The sequence below is a fragment of the Antechinus flavipes genome, chromosome 4, assembly GCF_016432865.1.
Source record: "Antechinus flavipes isolate AdamAnt ecotype Samford, QLD, Australia chromosome 4, AdamAnt_v2, whole genome shotgun sequence".
Lineage (NCBI taxonomy): Eukaryota > Metazoa > Chordata > Mammalia > Dasyuromorphia > Dasyuridae > Antechinus > Antechinus flavipes.
Genome location: NC_067401.1, coordinates 95,438,558 through 95,463,390, shown reverse-complemented (window position 1 = coordinate 95,463,390; position 24,833 = coordinate 95,438,558). Strand labels below are relative to the sequence as shown.

Genomic DNA, 24,833 nt, shown 5'->3' with positions numbered 1-24,833 from the left:
TAACAGGGTTGAAGTCAGGGTAGGAAATAAAATGACTAGTGCAAAAGCAAGAAATGTGAAATAAAGACTAGGGGGCTTCAGTCAACTTAAGAATGGAGAATCTCAGATAAGGGTGTGAAGACAGAGCAAGAGGAAAGCAAGAAATGTGAGGAATCTCAAAATATCAGGCATACAGAAGATTCTGGAAAGATGGTGCAAAGTCAGAAAGCTCCAAGTTCTCTAAATTTCTCCCACAAACAGATTATGCCTCGGGGAGAATTTTGGTTAAAAATTTTGTTAAAAACAAGTAAGAGTACTTCTGCTGAGACCATCAAAGAAGATCAGAATGACTTGAAGGCCTGGCCCCAGTGAAATCTAAGCACCTTCAGGTTAGCTCCTGTGAAACAACAGGCTGCCAGCCCAAGAGTTAGCTGGGTTGGGAAGTAGCTTTAGCCCCAGCCATAGGAACTCTCGCCTTCTGGACAGTGTGGGGAATCAAGACATCTAAGTCAGGAAATTGGAAAGAACTCTGCTAAGAACAAAGGAAACAAAGAAAAGATGGACATTTCTGAATATAATGTATAATATTTATTATATCAGCTTTCTTGAAATATAAATATATTGTTTCTATTTTGAATCTTATGTTCTGCTGTGCATGACAATTTTCTAATTTGTATTCATTTTAAATAAATAAGTTTAAAAAATAAAGTATAAGGCATAAAAAGCAAATATATAATAGAAATGGAGAAGTATAGAAGTAGAAAAGCATCACTGTAAAAACTATTGAGACATTTGGAGGTCAGGGTTGGATGTGTTATAAAAAATGTTTGAAGTTTCAACTATTAACTGTTCTTTTTCTAAAGGAACACTAAGTCATCTCAAAGTGAGGAAGACTTCTACATGGCAAGATCTTTTATGTGAAATAAATTTGTGTGACCAGAAGATGATAATATCCATAAAAGCCTTCCTCTGTATCTGTCTCACAGTACATAAGGTAAGCTATTCATTCTAACCCTCTAAGTAACATTATTATCTTTAACACTGCTTGCCAATAATGTCAAGATTTCAAAAAAATGAAAAGTACAGCTCCCTCCCTTAAAATTAAGAGATCCTTGCTACAGACTAGACATGAAAATAGAATCATTTACATAAAGGTAGAAGTTAAAATGGTCTTCAGTAAAATAGGATTCCATGTGCCTTTTTTATAGAACTAAGAACAAAACCCAGATTTCCTGAGTCTTAGAACCATATTAATCCAAATCCCTATCTCCGAAATCCCTAGGAAAGTAAAAGATGAAGGAAAAGGCCAGAAAGGCAATAGAAGAGAGGGAAAAAACAAACAAAAACTAACTTAAATATGAATTCCTTCAACTTTAATCATTAAAAAACAAACTATATGAAACTAGTTCTCCTATCTCTATTAGTGTCACCATAATTTTCCCAGAAACTTAATTCTTGGATTAATCTTTTACTCATCATTTCCCCTAAATCCCTTTAACTTGTTAGTTGCAAAGTCCATTTAGCATGATTTTTCTTTTGAAATGCGTTGTGAAAACAACATTTCTTCCTCTCCAATCCTATCTCCAATCCAGACTCACCCCTGATACTATGAGAGTCTCCTAAGTTGGCTTCCCTGATTCTAGGTTTTTCCCCTCCAAGACATCTTAAATAATCTTAAATAAAATTCTCATCATAAAAGATTATTCCACTCTTCAAAGAAACCTTTGAGGGTTTCTTATTTACTTTCACATCAACTCTGAATTCTTCTTGTTATTTCTCAAGATAACCTAGTCTAACCATGCCTATAAAATCTTATTTCTTCTACTTTTGAAGACACACCCTTTATTTATTCTTACATTATCTTCCTGTTTTTATTTATGTTGTTTCACTCACCTGAAATGCCTTCCCAATTTCCAAATATAAATTTTACCACCTTTCTTTTTTCTTGAAAGGCAAATTAAGTTTGGTGTTCTAGCCACTGCGCCATTTAGCTGCCCCAATTTTATCATCTTTCAATTTAAGTCATGAAGCATTTCATGACTACTAGTTCTAACTGATTTTCATTCCATAGGCACATACAATATTAAATTTGGAAGTAATTCCATAGTCATCTAATAAAGAATTAGGACTTCTTTTTAGTGTCTATAGTTTTTCTACTAAATAACTTAGAACTCCATTACATACTCCTGAATTTTTCTCCCTGAGGCAACTGGGGTTAAATGACTTGCCCAGGGTCACACAGCCAGGAAGTGTTAAGTGTTTGAGACCACATTTGAACTCAGGTCCACCTGACTTCAGGGCTGGTATTCTACCCACTGCACCACCTACCTGCCGCCATACTCCTGAAATTTTTCAGTTGTTCTTTGCATTAATGCTGTAGAATCTAACTAAACTGTAAGAGTTATATATGGAAACACACTTGCTGTGTCTCCTACAGAACTGCACAAGTACAATGCTAACCATGAAGCAGATAAGTGGCACTTTTTGCTTGATTGTCTCTATTATCACATTGATACAGAGCTATAATGTTATTACATTAGGATAAGATGAAAATTGTTTATGAAAATGAAATAGCCAAACTTACCTTGTAAACTAGAATCATTCCGAGTAAATATTTTTAGGAACCCTCCTAAGATATTTCTAACAATTTTCTGTGAATTAAAACATAAAAAAAAAAAAAAAATGTTTAAAATGAAACAACTGCTATCAATGCAGAAATTTGCAAAAAAAAAAAAATACACTAAACAATTATGCTACTTTATTGAGTTAACTGACATTTTGGTTACAAATATTTAAATAGGATAATAATTGCATAGTAGACTTTCCTACATAAAGGTGTCTTTAATATTATATAAATCAAAAGTCAAATTGACAAGCACTTATTAATCCCTTACTTATGTGCCAGGCACTAGGCTGAGTGCTGAGGATACAATGATATAAAAGCAAAAGGTGGCCTTTGCTCTAAAGAAAGTCACAATCTAATGGGGAAGACAAATAAAAACATGACTTGTACATGGTAAATTATAAGTAATCACAAAGGAAAAGCATGAAATTGAAGGGAAGAAAAGCTTTTTGCTGAAAATGAAATTTTAACAAGAACTTAAAGTAATTCAGGGTAGCCAAGAAGCAGGGATGAGGGAGGAGAACATTCCAAATTTGGGGAGGCAGTCACAAACAATGCAGTCAGGAGATGAAGTATCATGTTTGAAAAATAGCAAGAATGTCAATGTCACTGAATAACAGAGTATGTTGGGGGCAGAGAGAGGAATAAAGGATAAAAAGACTGGAAATGTAGCAGGGAGCCAGGTAATAAAGGGCTTTGAAAGACAAACAGAGCATTTTATATTTTATTACTGGAGATGACAAAGAGCAACATGAGTTTATTGAATAGGGGAAACAGTCAGATCTGCACTTTAGGGAGGTCTATTTGAGTACTGAAATGGGGACAGAATTGAGACAGGGAGACCAACCAAAAAACTAAGTGGGAGATGATGGGAGCCTGCATCAATATGGTGCCAGTTTTGGAGAAGAAGAGGGAGCATATGGAAGAGATGTTATATAGGAAGAAAAAACAGGACTTGGTAACTGTTTGGATATTGGAGATCATATGTGTGAAAGAGAAGGAAGAGTCAAGAATGTAGTTATCTAGGCTAGTATGTGACTGGGAAGATGGCAGTGCTTTCCACAGTAATAAATAAGAAGGAAAGAAAAAGAGAAGGGCTTGTGGGGGACAGATAATGAGTTTAGTTTTAAACATACTGAGTGAGTTTTATGTGGGACACCCATTTTGATATTTTCAATAGAGATATGATTTAAGTTGGTTATTTTAGAGTCAGTCATTAAAAAAAAAAAAAAAAAAAAGAACGTGCTTGTCAGATTTGCCAGATAGCAAATATTGTTAAATTAACTTCCTTTGTTGAGTGACAAGCAGAATAGCTAAAATCTATCCAGAATAAGTACTGAAGAATTCTGTGGAATCTAAAGAAATATAATATTATGTTTCCCATTTCCCCTGATTAAACAAAACAACTACAGAGACAAATACAGGAGAGTCCTGTAATAAAATAAATTACAGAGAAGTTGTTAATCTGCACTAATAGATGACCAATTTTGTTTTTGTGTGGCTTGTGGGAGGGGAAAAAAAAAGTCATCAGAAATCTGACCTAAATTTTTAAGAAGCAGTAGTGCAAAAATATTTAATTATTCAGTACAATTACTATTTTAATAATTATTTATAATCAAGTTCTGACACTAACACTTCCCAGCTAAAGGAGTCCACAGAATGGGGATAATAATACTTAAGATAATAATTTCTCTAGTTATCTACTATGTGGCAGGCATTGTGCTAAATACTTTACAAATATTATCAGATTACAACCTCACAACTCTGGGATCTCATTATTCCCCATTTTATAGTTAAGCAAACTGAATCAAACAAAAGTTAAGGGACTCGCCACCCAGTAAATGTCTGAAGCTAGATTTGGACTTTAGTTTTCTGAGTCCGGACCCAAGAGACTTTCTCTACTGTGCCATCTAACAACCTCACATACTCTGTAAAATGATGATCATAATAGTTGTTGTGAAGATAAAATAAAATAACACATAAAATGCTTTGCAAATCTTAATAATAATGATTATTATTAGAATATAACAAACAAGAATGGAAAATAAAGAATTATTAATATAAGCAATATTTATCTGATATTAACCATACGAAAACCTTACCTTTTGCATGAGTAAAGACACATTTTTTTCTTTCTGTCTGATGATCTTCAAAAAGCTCTCAAAGACATGGCCAAGCACATCAAATCTGACTTTACTGGCTGAAAGCAAATTTAATTCCAGTATACAAATCTCAGGATACACCAATTCTCCTTGTGCAAGGTTTTCAATCACATCATTTAAACAACTTGAAGAACTGATGTATTCTATTTCAGCCCTTATGTCCTCTAAAATTAAAAAAAGTTAATTTTCATTCATAATGTAACAAATATAATTTTAATATTGACTATTATTTCAGAACTACTAGTAACATTATGAACATTTCAGGTGTTTACTAATTTTACTTCTAGGTGATTCTTTGTTAAAATATGATATTTACATAAAATAAAAACAATTTAAAGGCCCAAAGAAAGAAAAGTTAATATTTGTAAAACAATTAAATTTTTTCAATGTCCATAATATTTCTCAACCTAACCATTTAGCCAATATTTCAAAATCAGCCTGTGAAAAACCTAGTTTACCTACTCTTCAGTGAAAGCCAGCGCAGTACAGTAGAAAGAAGGGTGATTTTATAATCAGGAACATCTGAATTAAAGTTCTGCTTCAGAACTTTCACTGAGTGAAAAACCTTGGGCAATTCACTTAACTTTTCAGGGTCTTGGGTAGATGGTATTTCCTCATTGGGAGTTCCTATACCAATGCAAATATTTTTTTCTTTGCCAAAATCTCCAACTCATGACTTCATTTCTATCAGTGGCTTAGAGACACTACCATCTATGTAGTCTCTTATACTTGAAATTTGGGGTATCTTTCACTTTCTTTTCTCCTTAATTTTCAGTTCTGATTTGCTAAAGACCTATTAATTTCACTGTGGCATAATCTCTTTTTTGGGTGAGGAATTTTTAAAGGATTTTAAAATCCAGACTGAGGATTCTCTATTTCATCTTTTTGATGATAGCAAACTAATCAATGCAGTTTCTTGTGACGGGATGACATGGTTAGACATGCACAAAGATCATTTTGACAATCCACATTAGGAAGATCATTTTGACAATCTAGTGGAAGATGGACTAAAGTAAAGACATTTGTGGCAGAAAGAACAACTAATAGGATATTACAATAATTGTCTAGGAGTAACAACATAAGAGCCTGTTTGCACCAGGGTGGTGTCAGTGTCAGAGGAGAGAAGCATATTCAAGAGATGTTACAAAGGTAAAATTGACAAGCTTTATCAATAGATTGGATATGGGGTTAAGGGTGTGTGTGTGTGTGTGTGAGGAATTGAAAATGATACTTAGGTTATGAGCCTGGGATTGGGAGGATGGTGGTACTCTCAACAGAAATAGGAAAGTTTGAAAGAGTCTGGCAAGAAAAATAGTGAGTTTGGTTTTAGACATATTGAGTTTAAGATGACTCTTAGTTCACAATGTCCAGTAAGAAACTGGAAATCCTTCACCCAAAGAAAGAACACTGGGAAATGAATATAAATTGCTTGCATTTTTGTTTTTCTTCCCGGATTATTTATGCCTTCTGAATTCAATTCTCCCTGTGCAACAAGAAAACTGTTCGGTTCTGCAAACATATATTGTATCCAGGATATACTGAAACCTATTCAACATGTAAAGGACTGCTTGCCATCTGGGGGAGGGGGTGGAGAGAGGGAGGAGAAAAATCAGAACAGAAGTGAATGCAAGGGATAATGCTGTAAAAAATTACCCTGGCATGAGTTCTATCAATAAAAAGTTATTAAAAAAAGAAACTGGAAATCCAAGACTAGAGATCAGAAGTTCGAGCTGAACAAACAGATCTGAGAGAACCATGGGAGCAAAATGGTAACTCAATCTGTAGGAATCGATAAAATCAAGTGAAATTACATAAAGGAGATAAGAAAGTACAGGACAGAACCTTGTGGGACAATTTTTTTTTTTTTTTGGTAAAATAAGAGGCAAGATTCTTAACAGAGAGGATGGTCATAAAAAGGAAACCATAGAAAGTATGAGATGGAAGATGTTTAGAAGAGCTACTGTTTTATATGGAACACCATGCTAATGAAAGAAGTAGAAAAAGGATTGCCCTGCACAGTTAGAATCAACAAGTTAGAATCATGTGAAGAAGCAAAGGCAGCAGATAGTGTGGGTGATCCAAGGCTATAGTTACTTACATAGGGTAAAGTCCCAAGGGAAAAAATGACTCTTTAGTTAGAAATAAGGAAATTTGTGTGACCCATGAGTAGAGGAAAAAAAACAGATGATAATGTTCAGAATCAGGGTGGGAGGGAGACTAACAAGATTACATTGGATAGTCTCAATCTTTTTAGTCAAATAACAGATTTGGTCATCTAATCTAAATGTGACAGGCGAGTTTTCAAAGAAACACCTAGAGGAATTAAGATAAAGAGTAGAAAAAAGTAACACGACAAGTAAGCAAGTCCATGATATATAGATCATGAATTTGTAGCAGATGAAATCAGATTGGCCTGCAACTTTTGCTAGGGACATTTCAAGCCTTATAGCAGGAATAGATGAATTACATGGGTAGATTTACTAAGAGATGCAGAGTTAAAGCTTGAGAATGGAAGAAAGTCAGTAAGAAAAGAAGTTCTAGTGAAAAGTATCAAAGTATCCGATCATGGAATTAAGGCTGAGTATGGAGGTTAGCACAGCAAATAGACTGGAATAAACAGAGATTCAAAAAAGATTATGAGGGGAAATAAGAATAGACTTAGTATGAAAATAAACACTGGAGAAGTAGGTTAGGAAAGTAAAATTTCAAACTTTCAGATCTTAGACAAAGTGTCTTTCCTACCCCACCTGCAGCATCCTCTTCATAGACATCCTCAGCTCCACTTGATGCTCCATCAAATTCTTCCTTTATACTACTGCTATTATACATACTCACAACATGATCTCATCACAACATCACAAGTCTATTACTTCCTAGCAATTAACTCTAGCTGGCCTTCAAGGTTCTTAACACCTCACACTAATTAATCTTTCCAGACTTATTTCAAAAATTCTTAAGTACCTTTATGCTCCAATGAAAACAGACTACTCATTAACCCTATGTAACTTCCTTTCTTCAAGTCCCTGTACAAGTTATTCCTTAAACCTACAATCACTTCCCTATTTTTTTTCCTCTGCCTTTTGAATTCCTATGAATCAGAATAGCTGCCTCCAACTTTTTTTTTGTTAGCACACATCTACAAATAAAAAGTTTGAGCAAGTAATCCCTTAAATGTGTTTAAATTATATATAAATTTATTTATACTTGTTACTGTATTGATTATAAAATATCAATATAAAATATATTTTATAAAACATATAAAAATAGAAATAAATAACAATGGAATAAAATGAAACAAAATAACTTTGTATTAATAATATAAAAAACTTTGATCTCATTAAAGTATTTTTATTAGATGTGACTGAATGTTTCATTATTTTTTAAAATCTTGCTTTAACATTTTGTAATACGACAGTTTGAAGGTCTGGTTTTAAGTTAGTTAATTTTGACACCTGGTTTTAATAACTAACCTCGTTGAACATAATACTTTACAAAGGTATGTAGCAACAAGTAGAAAAGATACATCATAGACTATACTTATTATTAAATCAAGATACTCATTTTTAAAATTCAACCCATTAAAATTTTTTTGCAAAGGTTTTTATTACAATTTGACTAGGAAAATTTCCTCTCTTGTGGGAGCAAAATGCAAGGGACATGCTTTACAGCCTTTGACAAGGGGATGAGGGAATCCTAGGAGTAGAAAAAATGCTTTCCAAAGGTAGAGATGTTACCTCCTTGCTGACTGCTCAAATTCTTTCCCCACTTCCCAGATCTGAAAGGTAGCTGGTGGAAAAAGAAAAGGAAGAAGACTGAAGCAAGAAGATGCAAAACAGTTAGTTGGGCCATCATTTCCTGGTGATGGATAGCCTTCACCGTTTCCTTCCAACCTGTGCAATGGGTTTTGTGGGATCTTGGGATTAGAGGTGCAGACTTGAGAGTTATGTAGTTGTCATTAAACCTCAAACCCACTAACTGCTCACTACTTACGAGCTTATAAGCTGCTACTAATATTCTCATTTTCTCTTTGCTCTAGTTCCTCCTACTTCATTGGGAATCTTTATTCTTCTGGAAGGTGGGGAGAGAGAGAAGGAAAGGAAGGAAGAATTCGAGCAATCATCAAAGAGCTAACACCTGCACCTTTGGGAAGCACTTTTTCCACTTCTGGGATTCTTTTCCCCCCCATATGTCAAAGGCTATAAAGCATCCATCCCATCCAACTTCTATTCTTCCTTAAATTCAGGCTGTGAAACAATTTCCTAGGAAATACTATTCATCCAGAAAATGTAGAAAGCCCAGACTAGGGGAAATAGATGATGTGACTAAGGTTATGGTCAAAATAAAAGGGGAGGATAGAAGCACAAGATGCCAAGCAAGGAGTGATTGCCTGTCCACCTTTCTGACTACCTGGAATGGAACTCCAATGGTTTAATGGCACAGCCCATATGATAGAAAGAGGGAAAAGGCTAGGGCCTGTTGGAAAATGACCTCCAGGTTTTTTGGAAAGGAGCACAAGGTAGTTGAATGTCTACTGACTACATTAACTGAGGAAAGCATCAAGGCAAACACAATGACTATTTGTGCTGCTCTCTTCAGTTTCGATATTTTCTTTGAATACTTAGAGCTTTGAAGATGAATGCTTTATAGAACATGTCAAATACCAACTCTTCTGGAAAATATTCCCTTTCTTTAAAATAAATAATTACCTTTGATCTCTTTTAACTTTCCTTAAAATTGTTTACATTTTTCTCATGCACTCACTGGATATTAGTTTGTTTTTTAGTTATATGTATATATATATATTATATCCTCAAATTAAAGCTTTCAGTTCCATGAGGGCAGGTCTGTGTCTTTATCTAAATTTTATATCTATTTCAATGCATAGTTTAGTATATAGCACATACTTAATAAATGTTTAATCCAATTTAAATTGGCCCAACTTCTAAACAATAGATTTTAAATCTAAGATATTTATAAAAATGTCTGAACTCATAAAATACATTTCTAGCAAAGTTTTTAAAAATAAAATTTTCCTGGAAGACATGAAAATATGAGAATGTTTCTATTGAAAAGCCATCATTACACCTCTCATAAATCTTTATAAATCATAAAACCAAAATTTTTTCTGCCATCTAGACATGAAAGAAAACATGGGCTTTGGGGCACCAAAAAACTTGACAATATTGTTACATATGTAAAATCAGTACTGCTGAATTACAGCCTATACTGAAACCTTTTGATTTCAATAAACATTTCCTATGTATACTATCCAGACTGTAAATCCTCATGAGTCCAAAGTTCTAGAAAGCTCATCTAAGATTGTTAATATATATATAAAGAAATAAAATCATATTCAATTCTTCAGTCCCTCATACCCCACATATATTATCAATTGGTAAAAGCTTATGAATATCACCTCCACAACAGCAAGTTAGCTTCCATTCTGGTAATTATCATCCTAGATTCAGCCCTCATCACCTCTCACTTTGATTACTGCAAGAGCTGCTTAATTGGTCTCCCTGCCTGAAGATGCTTTCCTCTTCGATGCATCCCTTACATAATTACCAATGTTCTTTTCCTAAAGCATAGATCTGACCATGTCAATGCCTTGTTCTAAGTGCTATAGTGAGGGGCAGTTAGGTAGCACAGTGAACATAGGAACATCCCTGAAGTCAAGAGGACCTGAGTTCAATTTTGACTTCAGATACTTCCTAGTTGTGTGACCCAAGGCAAGTCACTTAACCCCAATTGCCTCAGGGAAAAAAACATCAAAATGCTACAGTGACTCCTTTTCTAGCATGAAATATAAACTTATCATCTATTACTTGACTTCAAGATAAACTGCTCTTCATGCCGGTGTAGCTTGAATTTTTGTGTCCTTCCAAAAACTGACCTTCGTGTCTAATATGCATACTTTTCCTCCACTTCTGCTTTAGATTCCAAGCTTTTTCCAAAGCGTATCTTATTCTGGACTTTCCAGATACTTTCAGCTACGTTGGCTATGCTTCCCACCTTTCCAGGATCCTGAACTCTGTATGTATATATTTTGTATTTACTCATATGTATACAAGTCTTTTGTCCCAAACTGAACATAAACTCTTTGGGAGCAGGGTCTTCTTTTGATTTTATCTTTGTATCTTTAGTATCAAAGATATTATATATCTGGTGCATATTAAGCACTTAAAAACTTTCAAACTGAAGTGAAATAGAATGATTCTGAATTTTTTCAGTTACAAGTATCCCTGGAAAAACACTGACTAAAAAAAAAATTTTTTTTAAATCTCAGCATGTATTTTTAAAAAAATGCATTGATCCTATGACAAATAGTGAATAAAGAAGTAAAATTCATATGAGAATTGGAAACTTAGTATAAATTCAAGTCATAAAATATTTACTCAGGACCTACTACATGCTAAGCCCTGAGGATATAAAGAAATGCAAAAGACAGTTTCTGTCTACAAGAAGCTCTTAGTCTAATAAGGGAGACAACATGTAAACAGTGACATCCAAACAAGATAACTTGAAAATAATCTCAGAGGAAAGCATTTAAGTGAGATGAGGAATGGCTTCTTGTGAAAGTGAGATTTTAAGCTGAGACTCAATGGGAGCTAAAAAAGCTAAAATCAATAAGCAATGAGAAAAAATAGGAAAAAAAAATCAGAAGACTAAACTATTAATTCCCAATTTCTCTCTAAATTTTCATCTTCAAAGGAAAAAAACCCTAAAAGTCTACATAAATTAACTTCAATAGAAAATTTTTAAAAATCAGTTCTAAAATATAGGCAAACTACTAAAGAAGTTAAGCAGTGCAGTGAATTAAAGTGCCGGGCACAGAATCAGAAAAACCTTAATTCAAATCCAGCCCCAGAAACTTACCAGTTGTATGACCCTGAGCAAGTGATTTAACTTCTGCCTCAGTTTCCTTAACTATAACTTAAAGATGATAATAGCACCTAACTTTCAGGACTGTTGTGAGGATCAAATTAGATAATATTTACATGCACTTAGAACACTGTCTGCCATTTAGTAGGTACATATTTCCTTTGAAACTTAAAAAAAATATTATCAAGATCTATGCCACTGCCAAATTGTTTCATGTATTTAAATAATAAAGGCATCCAATGTAACCATGATGCTGAAAATAAGATTACTGTAAATAAAAGACTTAAGCAGCATAGAAAGTTTGGATTAAGAGAATAGTATCTTAAAGTTTCCTATTTCAAAGCTGGTCCTCTTATACAGGCTCATTTATAGCCAACCACCTGCACAAATGCAAAATTTTAGTGGATAATAAATGTCTATGTTAGCAAAAAATTTTCCAATATAGGAAGTCACCAAATTCTCCTTTACAGAAAATAATTATAGTAAAATTTAAGCATATGTAGTTACCTAAATTATTTATTCTTAGATAAGTCAGATAATATATCATTTATGAACTTTCACACAAGTTATATAAATTGACTTTCAAATTCAATCCTACCCTACCTTCATCTTGGCTTTCACTATCTTCGGTGTCACTTTCACTGTCTGCTTCATAACCTTCTTCTTCATCAAAAAATTTAAAAGTACCATGGCTTTCCTCGGTTTCTTCTGAGAGATCACCTTGCTGAGATACTGAATCTGACTCAGTCTGGTGCATCTGTAAGATGAATGTGCTGTTAAAAAACATGCAGCACATAATTTATTCACTATTGAAAAAAGTTTACATTTATTTGAACAAAATTAATATACTGATTTTGAAAAAAAACATCTTTAACAGCATACTGTGATATTATATTATGTAACATAATTATATATTACATGTCCTATGTAGAATATATACCATAAGAAAAAGTTATTAAAACATCACTGTAATACTTTAATAAGTTAATTAAGGAAAAGGGACTATAAAACTTATTATGAAATTTTGGCAAAGCAAGGAAATAAGATCTTGTATTCAATGGTAGGAGGTAACATATCAGAGGGAAAAACAAACTAGACTTATAATCAGATGATTTGGATTTAAATTCTTGTTTACTTATTGGGTAAGAAGTCATTTCTCACTTTTAGGGATTCAATTACTTCATCTATTAATTAAACTTAAGTTAAACTAAATAATCTCTATGGTCCCTTAATGCTCTAAAATGTTATAGTTCTTTATAAACATAGAATTATGGAAAACTCATAGCAAATCTTCATCTGTCATAATAAAACTAGATATAATAATACAAATTATATAATCTATGTAACTGAATTAGTACTTCTCCAAAAATGGGTTTAATAGATGATGGAGTGTTATGGGCCAGAACTCTGTACTTGAAACAAGGATTCTTACAAGGTGCTAACTCAGTAGAATTGATAAGACAATGGTTATCTAGTTTAGCATGTGAGTTCGCTAATTCAGTATGGTTGATTTAATCTTACCACAAATAATGGTTCCCTAGTGATATAATGATTGGTTTATACTCAGTATACTATAAATAATCTAATTATAATAGAGCATATAAGCTGGGACAAACTCAGCCAGGGTGAGACTTGGAGAAGACAGAGGACTAGAAGCAGGAGCTCAAGCTCTCAGAGCCAAGAAGAGAGATTCACTCCATCTCACACCGCCATAGTGGCTGGCCTGTCCTCCTGCATTTCCTCCACTGAAACCAACCTAGCTCGGGACCCAGGCAAGTAGATAATAAAGAATTTGGACTTTAGCACCTGGCTATTTTCATGGGGATTACTCTACTGAAAGAAAGGCTAGTCCAGAGACCTCCAGAAAACCAACCAGAACACTACAATGGAGCATTAGTTAACCAAGAATTATTAAAAATAACACACACACACACACACACACACACACACACACACAATTGTATAGGAAACTTATTCATCCTTGCCACATAGCATGAAATTATTAAAAATGAAAGATATTAAGTGAAATTTTTATAATTTAACAATCACATATGCATATGTACAGGTGTACATATTTAGTTAACTGATTTAAGTTAATCAATTTTCATGAAAAACTACCTATGATTATATATAATAGATAATTAATGAATAACATCTACCAAATGAAACCACAAATCCTTAAAGTATTATAAGAAGTAAATTGACTAAGCCAAAGGACACAGAAATTAGGAATTCCAAGATAATTAACTTTTCTGCAGAGTTTTCTATGTTATAAGATACAAAAAGATAATTTTACTTTGTTTAAAGGCAATTCTTCTGCATTATACAAAATATTTTTTAAAGAGGCAAATTCTGCCCTTTTTTCTTAGCATATTATATATCATATTACTTGGTCCTAATCATATTACTTGTACAGAACCTAGCCTTGCCTCCACTCCAAATCATTGCCCTGAACATGTATGTAATTATACCTCACCTTCATAGTTGGTCTTCACCTTGGCAAAACGAAAACCACTCATACCTTTTCAAATTTCTCTTCAGAATGATTCAAATCTGCTGAATAATTCCCCAAAGCTACTCGAAGCAGTGCATCCAATAAAGGTTTAGCTAAATCAGTTTCAACCACCTTTGACTGCGAAAGATGGTCTTGTATTTCAAATAATATACTTTCCACAGACAAGTTCTAAGAGGGAGGGAAAAAAATAGAACATCAAGTATGCATGTTTTTAATCATTTAATTACAATTAAATTAAATTAGAATTAATTCTGATTTACTTCTTAACCAATTAAGATAAAAAAATCACAAATGGATAAATATCTTCTGCTATACTTTATATTGAACTTTGAAAAATCTATCACTTTATTAATCATCTTTATTTATAAATTTCAGTTTATCATAAAACATTTTCTATAAATATTAGGCTTCAAATTATTTTCACAATTGGGGCTTTAATTAACCTCCCTTTAAATCATTCTAATCTCTTCTCTCAAAGCTCCTTAAAATATTAAGAATTACTTCTGTTCAAATATTCAAATATCATTTTCTTGAACCTTTTTAGAAATTTCATTGTTGTCCTGGGATATTCTATAGATTTTCCTATAGGTAACTCCTATAAATATTCAAGGGACTAAATGATTATACTTCTCTATCATTTGTCAGTAGTACATTGTTTGATACTATTACCTATTTTGTCATGTGTTAAGGTCAAAAGCATTTATTAAGAGCTTACTATATGCTAAGCACTAGACTAAGTACTGCCAAATAAAGAAAGGCAAAAAGCAGTTCCTGCTCTTCACAAGCTCACATTCAAATGGAGAAGAGAACTATGTACAAAGAGTGAGCCGATTTTAGGTGGAACTTAAAACCAGGAGGCAGAGTTAATAAGGGACAAACTCAGCTAACAAGGGAGAAAATCCCAGACACAGATACATCTAGGGAAAATGCCTGAAATTGAGAAATACTGTTTGTCTGAAAAACCTCAAGCAGACCAGATCCCAGGATCAAAGAACTCATTGTAGGGAGTGTGGGATAAGAAGATCAGGGAGAAGGGGATAGTTTATAAAAGTCTTTAAAACCCAAATAGATAATTTCATATTTGATCCCAAAGGCAAAAGTCACTGTAATTTACTAAATAGGAGATGACATGGTGATATGCTTTAATTAATTTGATAGCTGAGTAGAAGATGGACTGAAGTGGGAGGGGAAATCGAAGCAGGGAGATCAATTGCAATAGTCCAGGTATAAGGATCTATACCAAGGCGATGGCAGCGTCAGAGAAGAGGACAAGTAGTAAAGAGATGTTACAAATTAAAATGGACAGAACTTGTCAAAAGATAGAATGTCAGGGTACAGTGAGAGAGAATAAGAAATGATGATACCTAAATCATGAGCCTGGGAGAATACTGTGTCCCCAGTAGAAGGGGAGTTAAGGAAAAAATAATTCCATTTTGGACAGGAATTTAAGATAAGTATGGGGACATCCAGTCTGAAATGCCCAATAGGCAATCTGAAGTCAAGAGAAACTACAGGTCAAGAGAGATGTTGGGACTGATTGATAGATTTCCGAATTATGAACATATATATGATCATTATATATAGCTTTTCCATCTATATTTAAAATTTTTTTAGAGCAAAAAACCTATATATCACACTTCTCACTCTGTTCCACAGTGCCAAACACAATGCTATGTACATAGCACACACTTGATAACTGTCAATACCCAGAAGAAAGGGAATTTTCATAAAATTGTTAAATCAATTATTTTTCTTAAGATTACATGGCAAACAAGGGAAAATCAGAAACTTTATGAGCAAAACTACAAAACACTTTCCACACAAATTAAGTTTGATCTAACCAACTGGAAAAATATTAAATGCTCTTGGATTGGGTGAGCAAATAAAATAAAGAAGACAATACTATCTAAACTAATCTATTTATTTAGCGCTATACCAGACTCCCAAAAAACTACTTTGTTGACCTAGAAAAAACAACAACAAAGTTCATATGGAAAAACAAAAGGTCAAGAATTTCAAGGGAATTAATAAAAAAATTAATCAAATGAAGGTGGCCTACCTGTACCAGATCTAAAATTGTATTATAAAACAGCAATTACTAAAACCATCTGGTATTGGCTAAGAAATAGACTAATTGATCAATGGAATAGGTTAGGTTCAAAGGACAAAACAGCCAATAACTTTAATAATATAGTGTTTGACAAACCCAAAGACCCCAGTTTTTGGGATAAGAATGCATTATTTGACAAAAATTGCTGGGAAAATTGGAAATTAGTATGGCAGAAACTAGGCATTGACCCACACTTAACACCGTACACCAAGATAAGGTCAAAATGGGTTCATGACCTAGTCATAAAGAATGAGATTATAAATAAATTGGAAGAGCATGGGATAGTTTACCCCTCAGACCTGTGGAAGAGGGAGAAATTTATGACCAAAGAAGAACTAGTCATCACTACTGACCACAAAATAGAAAATTTTGATTATATCAAATTGAAAAGTTTTTGTACAAACAAAACAAATGCAGACAAGATTAGAAGGGAAACAATAAACTGGGAAAACATTTTTACAGTCAAAAGTTCTGATAAAGGCCTCATTTCCAAAATATATAGAGAATTGACTCTAATTTATAAGAAATCAAGCCATTCTCCAATTGATAAATGGTCAAAGGATATGAACAGACAATTCTCAGATGAAGAAATTGAAACTATTTATAGACATATGAAAATATGCTTCAAATCATTATTAATCAGAGAAATGCAAATTAAGACAACTCTGAGATACCAGTACACACCTGTCAGATTGGCTAGAGTGACAGGGAAAGATAATGTGGAATGTTGCAGGGGATGTGGGAAAACTGGGACACTGATACATTGTTGGTAGAATTGTGAATACATTCAGCCATTCTGTAGAGCAATTTGGAACTATGCTCAAAAAGTTATTAAATTATGCATACCCTTTGATCCAGCAGTGTTTCTACTGGGCTTATACCCAAAAGTGATACTAAAGAAGGGAAAGGGACCTGTATGTGCCAAAATGTTTGTGGCAGTCCTGTTTGTAGTGGCTAGAAGCTGGAAAATGAATGGATGCCCATCAATTGGAGAATGGTTGAGTAAATTGTGGTATATGAACGTTATGGAATATTATTGTTCTATAAGGAATGACCAGCAGGATGAATACAGAGAGGACTGGCAAGACTTACATGAACTGATGCTGAGTGAAATGAGCAGAACCAGGAGATCATTATATACCTCAACAACGATACTGTTTGAGGATGTATTCTGATGGAAGTGGATCTCTTCGATAAAGAGAGCTAATTCAGTTTCAATTGATCAAGGATGGGCAGAAGCAGCTACACCCAAAGAAAGAACACTGGGAAATGAATATAAACTGCTTGCGTTTTTGTTTTTCTTCCCGGGATATTTATACCTTCTGAATCCAATTCTCCCTGTGCAACAAGAAAACTGTTCGGTTCTGCACACATATATTGTATCTAGGATATACTGTAACCTATTTAACATGTAAAGGACTGCTTGCCATCTGGGGGAGGGGGTGGAGGAAGGGAGGGGAAAAATCGGAACAGAAGTGAGTGCAAGGGATAATGCTGTAAAATAATTACTCTGGCATGGGTTCTGTCAATAAAAAGTTATTTAAAGAATAAATTAAAAAATAAAAAAATAAAAAGATTACATGGCAAAATAACTGAAAAAAAAATGGTTATTACCTGGTTAGGTAATTCTACTTCCATCTTTTGTTGATCTTTAGTCTTTGTACTGTGAAGACAAATAGTCAGAAGAGCTTCTAATAGTCTTATACTTTGAAGTGTGCACTCATGTTCTTGACTTGAAGGTACTTTAGGTTCAAGAGCTGCTACAGAAGCTGAGATTTGTCTTACACTTAAAGGTTCAGAAACAATTTCCTGTGAATCTAGTTGACTTAAACTTTTAGTATTCTCCTCTAAACTATCTGACACTAAAGAACTTAACTCACTAGTGACACTTAAATGTAATGCATCCTCATCCACTGCCATTTCAGATTGAAAATTTTTCTCTAAATCTTTGTTTTCATTTACATGTAAAAGACCTTTCTCTTTTCTTTGTTGTTCTTTGTCCCTTGAGAGTTTTTGAATTATCATAATAATTAACTTATAACACACTTGAAAACCTCCAAGTTTGTGAAACTGTTTCTGAAAAACTGAATTCAACATATAGATCCAACGACACATAGACCAAATGTCTGCTGCCCTGTGGATATGTTCTGGAGAAGGTAAGATAAGTATCTCTGGAGATAAATATGGTAACATACGACTCAGAGGCTCACTAGCTGTACTATCATAGCCAGAAGTATCTTCTGAATCATTGGTGGAGTCCCGATCACATTCAGCTTCTTTACTAACACACAAAAATGCCACACAGAGGAATAGATTTATCATGTTGATATGTATATCCTGACCAATGGTCTTCTGTTTCTTCGGACAAATTTCTTTAAGGCCAGCATAAAATTTGCTAAGACTTTGAGAAGAATCTGAGCATACTTGTTGTTTAAGTGAAGAAGTAACTAAAGATGAAATCTTCTTTTCATGGTCTATTCCATCAATTTCTGGAATCACTTCATCTTTCTGCTGCTCTCCAAAGCTGGTTATTAGAGTTTCAAATGCTTTTAGGGAATGATTTCGAATACCATCTAAGTAATTTAATTCAATCATTTGATTTACTCCATTACAACTTAGAAATAAGTCTCTTATAACCCTATAAAAAAAAGTATACACAAAAATGTTACATATGCAAAATTTCATGCTTCCACATTAAATTACACATTACTTCATTCTAAATAACTACCTTGTTAATTGCTTATTGAATAAACAATTAAAATATTTTTATAGAATAAAAACATTCTTAAAAGGGAAAAATAATTAAAATACCAAGAAATATCATTAGAGATTAAAAAAAAAACCCAACAACAACTAAGCAACCTAAATCTCAAATACCATTTTCTTTTAAGTGCTGAGTATTCAGTTTAATTTTTAATGATCTGTAAGCGTCCAAAAAAGACAGTGTTACACAATGAAGAGAGAGCTGGTTTAGATAAGGAAAACTTGGATTCAGAGTACCACCTCTGACACATATGATTGTTTGATTCTAGTCTTTTAGCTTTCTATTTATATTTAACTTCCTATTGTTAGAAGACTATTTACATTAGAACTCTGGAGTAAGCAGGCTGAAAACTTGGCATAATGATGTAGAATAAAATTAAATACTTATGTTCTTATTAAACACTGATACTAAGACTCTAAGTTGCAGAGAAACTACCAATCTGCAATGGTCAAGGAAGTTCTCTCATTTAAGAATTCCTTATGCAAATGAAATTATTGTGCTTATTATTATCCCTAACATACAGATGACTAATCAAATTAATTCAAATTGGTGTATAGTTTAAAAATATTTCCCACAAAATATAAAATGGTTCCTTTCCCAGTTTTTTAAAATAAATTTTACAAAAACATAAGATTTCACAGCAATTAGCAAAGATGCACCCTGAAAACATCAGCAATTTAAGTTTTTGTATATCTATTTGTCTTTATGCATATATCATATTTAGATCAATATAATCAGAAGACTAAATATATTCTAACTTAGCAAGTTGTTCATGATCTTGAACTGTTCTCAAAATTTTAACTACACTATATATATTATTTTCTAAAATTAAATGATGTGTATATGTATATATATACACACACACACACACTTTTCTTCACAGCAATAGCAAGACAGAGCAAATAAGAGGTGTCATTAATTCAAAGGACTATATTGGCATATTAAGCAATCAAAAATTGATAGCATTTATAACCATATTAGTTTTCTAAATTCTACTTCTTCCTAACATATTGGTGTCACTGGGTTCTTACCAAGTCAAAGCTCTTGTAGACCCAGAAAGGTTTCAAAATTGGACCTAATGATGAACTTATAATTTGTCTAAGTACTAATCTCATCTCTCTGGAGAGTTTTATCATGAGGTTGACCACAGGGAATTTCAAAAACCATCTATTAAGCTGTATCAGTACCATCCGGAACACTCATCCCATATAATTATAAAATATATTTTTTTAAAGCACTAATATATTAAATAGACAGTTATCTAGAATTATCTATGTAGCTAATATTCCAAAATTGAAGGAGATATAAGTGGATAACTTATTGTAGGGAACTCCCACTGACATAAAATGGAAATCTTATTTGCAACTTTTGGTTTTAGAAAACTGCCTGGATCACTAAAAAGTTAAGTTAAAGGCCTACAAGTGGAACCCAAGTGTTCCTGATTTTAAGACTAACCTTCTGAAGTGATATCTTTTTAACAACAAAAAAAAAAAAAAGTTGGTTAGAAATTAAAAAGAATAATCCTGTTGCCGAAAAGAGCCCATTCCAAAATTGAAGGTATTAAGGAATCCAAATTTTATGCTGGTAGCTCCAAATGCCAATGAGCTATGTTCAAAAAGAATGCTTATAAGTTAGTTGTTTGGAATTGGGAACACTTTTTTCCTCTCATAGAAATGATTTTGAAATGGTGTTAAAACTATCTAGGGTAGCCCACAAAAGTCCAGTTCATAATAAAGTTTAGCTATAATATGAATGGCATTAATTTGAGTTCTGGATCCTAGCTGACCATGAAATAACAAGGAAAAGAAAATTTCCTAACCCTCTTTCATGGATGTCAAGCTTGTGCTACAAATCATTTTGTAAGTACTCAAAATTTGTCTTTGTTACTTTCCTATCTCCCTTTCCATACTTCTTTTCTTATATCCTAGTGCCCTTTCTTCTTAGATGACCATTTTTCTAATATTTTCTCCTTCATTGTGGCATTCTATCAGCCCTGATTTACACTCCCCCCCCCACACCAAAGTTTTCCATACTCCTAAATTATTTACTCCACCCTCTTATCAATATTTCCATTTCCTGAATAAAAGAATTCTTAAATGTGTGCTAGGATGCCAATCTAAATGATTTAATAACTATCATAGGCTACTTATTCTTACAATGAGTCATCAACTGTGGGATTTCTATCCCTGGGATATGACTGTACATACGAATCATTTGAGTTTTTATAAGTCAAAAATTGCTAATGTTGTTAAATGATAGAGAATTGAATTGTAAGCTTACCTTTTTAAGTTAAATACTGTATGTTTTTAAGGTGGCAAAGAACAGCAAACAAAATAGGGACCTGATGACTGAGGAATGGCTAAACAAATTATAATACAAGAATATAATGGCATATTGCTACACTATAAAAATGTTGAATACAGAGAAAAATGAATAGACTTATATGAACTGAAAAAAGCAAGCGTCTAGAAAAAAGCAACAATGTAAAACAATTTATAACAATGTAAAGAAAACAAAAAAATGAACTAAATACTGTGTAATTTTGAGCTTGTCAAAAAAAAGAAAATGAGTAGAAGAAATGTAACATCACCTTTATTTTCCATTGAGGAAAGATGACGTATGTGGAAAGCTGCATTTAATGTGGGACTTAATTGATATTTTGGTTAATTTTACTGAACTACCTTTCTTTTCTCCCTTCTCTTTCTTTTTTTATTCTTTGTTATGAGATATAACCAGGGGGTTTGAAAGGGATGACATTTGGAAATGGAAGTGATGTTAAAAACAAAACATCAATAACAATATTTTCTGAATGAAGTAAAAAATGTTTAGGCTAAGGGACCTGTCAAAATGACATTTACTGACATAAATGATGATTATTCTACTGAGTTGACATTTACTGACATAAATGCTGATATACTACTGAGTACTCATTAGTAAACTACAATTACTGAAGGTTTTCATTTATTATTAGGTCCAGTAGGTTAAGTCATTCAGTTAACAGAAGACTGAAATTATGCCAATAAGAAAAAATATATACAAACCTGGATTTCAACAATGTAGGCAGAGTCTGTAGATAAATCTGAAGTACTTCTAGAGATAAATACTGGCTATGATAGTTATATGCATGAGTACATGATGAAGTAACACCTAGCTGTTGAGAATGATGTGCTAATTCAACTCCTCTTTGGAGCACAGGATTAAATATGTAATTATACAATTTCCATTGAACAACTGCATTGCCTTTCTGGATTAAATTGCAAACATGACTTGCAATATGTACACTGTGTAATCTGTCATCTTCAAAAACAAGGCTTTGATAAGCCTCTAAAGCATCCCATTTCCATAAGAGGTCTTCAGATCCACTACTAGGCAGTATTCCTTGAAATCTGTACGATGGACTAGATAAAGCTGAAGCAAAATCGGCTTTACATGAGTGTGTGTGCATTATCTCTTCTAATTGGGCTAGCTGATCCTGGTCAAAAGTACAAATATTACAAGTTGCGTATTTAGTCTTTTGAGATATCTCTCCTCCTCCTAACTGATCCAAAATGAGTTTGTTAAGGATGTTCAATATGGGCTGTTGAAAATGTTTTAACTTTGGCAATTTAAAAGCATGAAGCAATGGAATGATTACAGATTTGGGATCCATACAACAGCATATTCCAACATTATTAACCCCTGATAGAATCTGGACACAAGTAGTGTTCAATGAAACTTTTTTTAATAAACATAAGCACTGATGAGCACATACTGCAATACAACAGCACCGTTCAGGATAATAAACTTCTCCATCTGCCATCTCTTCAAATGGATTTTTGGAAATCTGGTTTTTGAAAGCAGAAACTAGAAGACCTGAAAGATCTCGATGATGATGCATAAAGTGAGAATATTCACATCGTCTATGTCTCTTTCTTGTACACATTGACTGATGAAGTTGCTCAGATTTCACTTTTTTGACAGTGCTGATTATTTTCATAACACTATTTATTAATGTTTTCAAATGTTCTGAAGCCCCAATGGAAACTTCGTTTCTTGAAACCAACCATTCCATCTGAAGAATTGATGTTTCAAATAATTTAAATCCATGATGCTGAATAAATTCTTGAACTAAGTCCATGGCTTGACTGAAATAAAAAGGATTTGAAGCTGCACTTTGAAGGCAACAAATCAGAATCTGCAGAACCCCTTCCAGAAGCTCAGGCAGAAGAAGTGCTCTATGACGATACCTTGAAAATACAAAATCATCCTGAACTTCTTGTAGTGTTTTCTTTGGCCTTGGTGCAAAAGGGTCAGATTGTTTTTCCAAACAAGCTCTAATTTTTAAAGCTGCCCTAAGTAAATCAATTAAATTTTTTCTAAGACTTTCTGGCATAGTCTCTGCAGTGTTTATATCTACTGACATAAGATGTAACACAGTTCTAAAGAGCATTCTTTGAACCAAAGCAATGGGTTCTTCTGTCCAACTTGTAGAAACTACTTCACTTTCCAAATTACCACTAAGACTACAACAGTCCCCAAAGCTTGCTAAGAATTCAGTTAATGTGGGCACTACGCTGGCTGCCAGAGCAGAATTGTGATTCAAGGTAATATCAAACTTACATACTTTTTCTAACAGAGACAGCAAAACATGGCATAAGTCAAATGGAGAGTTGTTCATATTGCTAATAATAGAAGAGGCAGCTGATTCATTTAATATTTCACTGTTTGCTTCATGTCTTGGAATAATTGGGGGTGCATTTTCTAATGTCATAGTATCAGGTCTCGGTGTCTCTCTGGATAGAGATTGGTGTTCTTTAGGTGAAGATGATAAAAAACATTGCAGTAGATTGGATCGCCTGTGCTTAATCATTGCTATGCTTTTGTCATCAGAATTGGCTTCTGAATCTGAGGTGGACAGTTGAGATTTTCTTTCATCCCTTACAGCATAGCGATGGTTGGGTTTACGATGACGTCTACTTTTTCGAGATATACTTGCTTTTGTGCAAACCTGACCAGTTTGGGTACTTCCTTCTAAATGTATTTTTTCCTGAGTATATCTTAGTGAACTTGAATTTGTTTCTTTGGTCCAGATAATATCAGCTGAGAATGGTAGATTAAAATCTAATGGAAGGAAAAAGATGCAAAACACCTTAAATTTAAATATTTTCTAGTCAACACTAGATTATCTAGAAAAGTATTACTTGCGTAGTGAGTTTCTTTAAATCACAGAATTCTACAGAAATTTCTTTAAAAAACTTAAAGATTTATTTCCCATACATTTTATATCTTGGGCTGGCTACTTCTAGTCATACAAGCTTTTGAAACAAATTCTGCCCAAACACCAGCTGGGTTCAGGATATATGAAAAGGGATATTTATATCCAATTTTAAAATTGGATACTGTATTCCAAAGCCAAATGAAGATGAATTTTTTATTGATTAATATTTACTATTTTTCAGCCCTAGCAGTTTTCTTCCATTTTTTAGGCTCCCTATGTTTTATTTAGAAATATGTCATTTTAAAATTTTACCATTTGAATATTTACATACCCTGTGTAGTCATTTAACATATATAATACTAAATGCTTTCAACATAAGATCTCAATGGTTATTTATCATAAACTATTTAAACATAGCACCTCTAGTCTTCTCTCTCCACACTAATGAGCTTATTAATAGATGATATGTATATGAAGCATTGAGATTTGCCAAACGCTTAACATATAAAAACCAAAAAATTACTAGCCTTTCTTTTGTAAGTCACTTTTAGTATAACTTTTTAAAAACTTTCTTACTTGAATGTGAGTTGTAATTTGGAAA

The 24,833-nt window shown here is 33.2% G+C and overlaps 1 protein-coding gene across 1 annotated transcript in view; it reads right to left on the bottom strand.

The window, feature by feature from the left end:
- LYST (lysosomal trafficking regulator) overlaps nt 1-24,833 on the bottom strand; it is a 201,967-nt gene that overhangs the window by 135,350 nt on the left and 41,784 nt on the right. Inside the window, 6 exon segments of the mRNA XM_051993556.1 lie at nt 2,564-2,630; nt 4,705-4,928; nt 12,250-12,403; nt 14,168-14,329; nt 17,886-18,909; nt 22,077-24,135. Of these exon segments, the coding sequence (XP_051849516.1) occupies nt 2,564-2,630; nt 4,705-4,928; nt 12,250-12,403; nt 14,168-14,329; nt 17,886-18,909; nt 22,077-24,135 (3,690 nt within the window).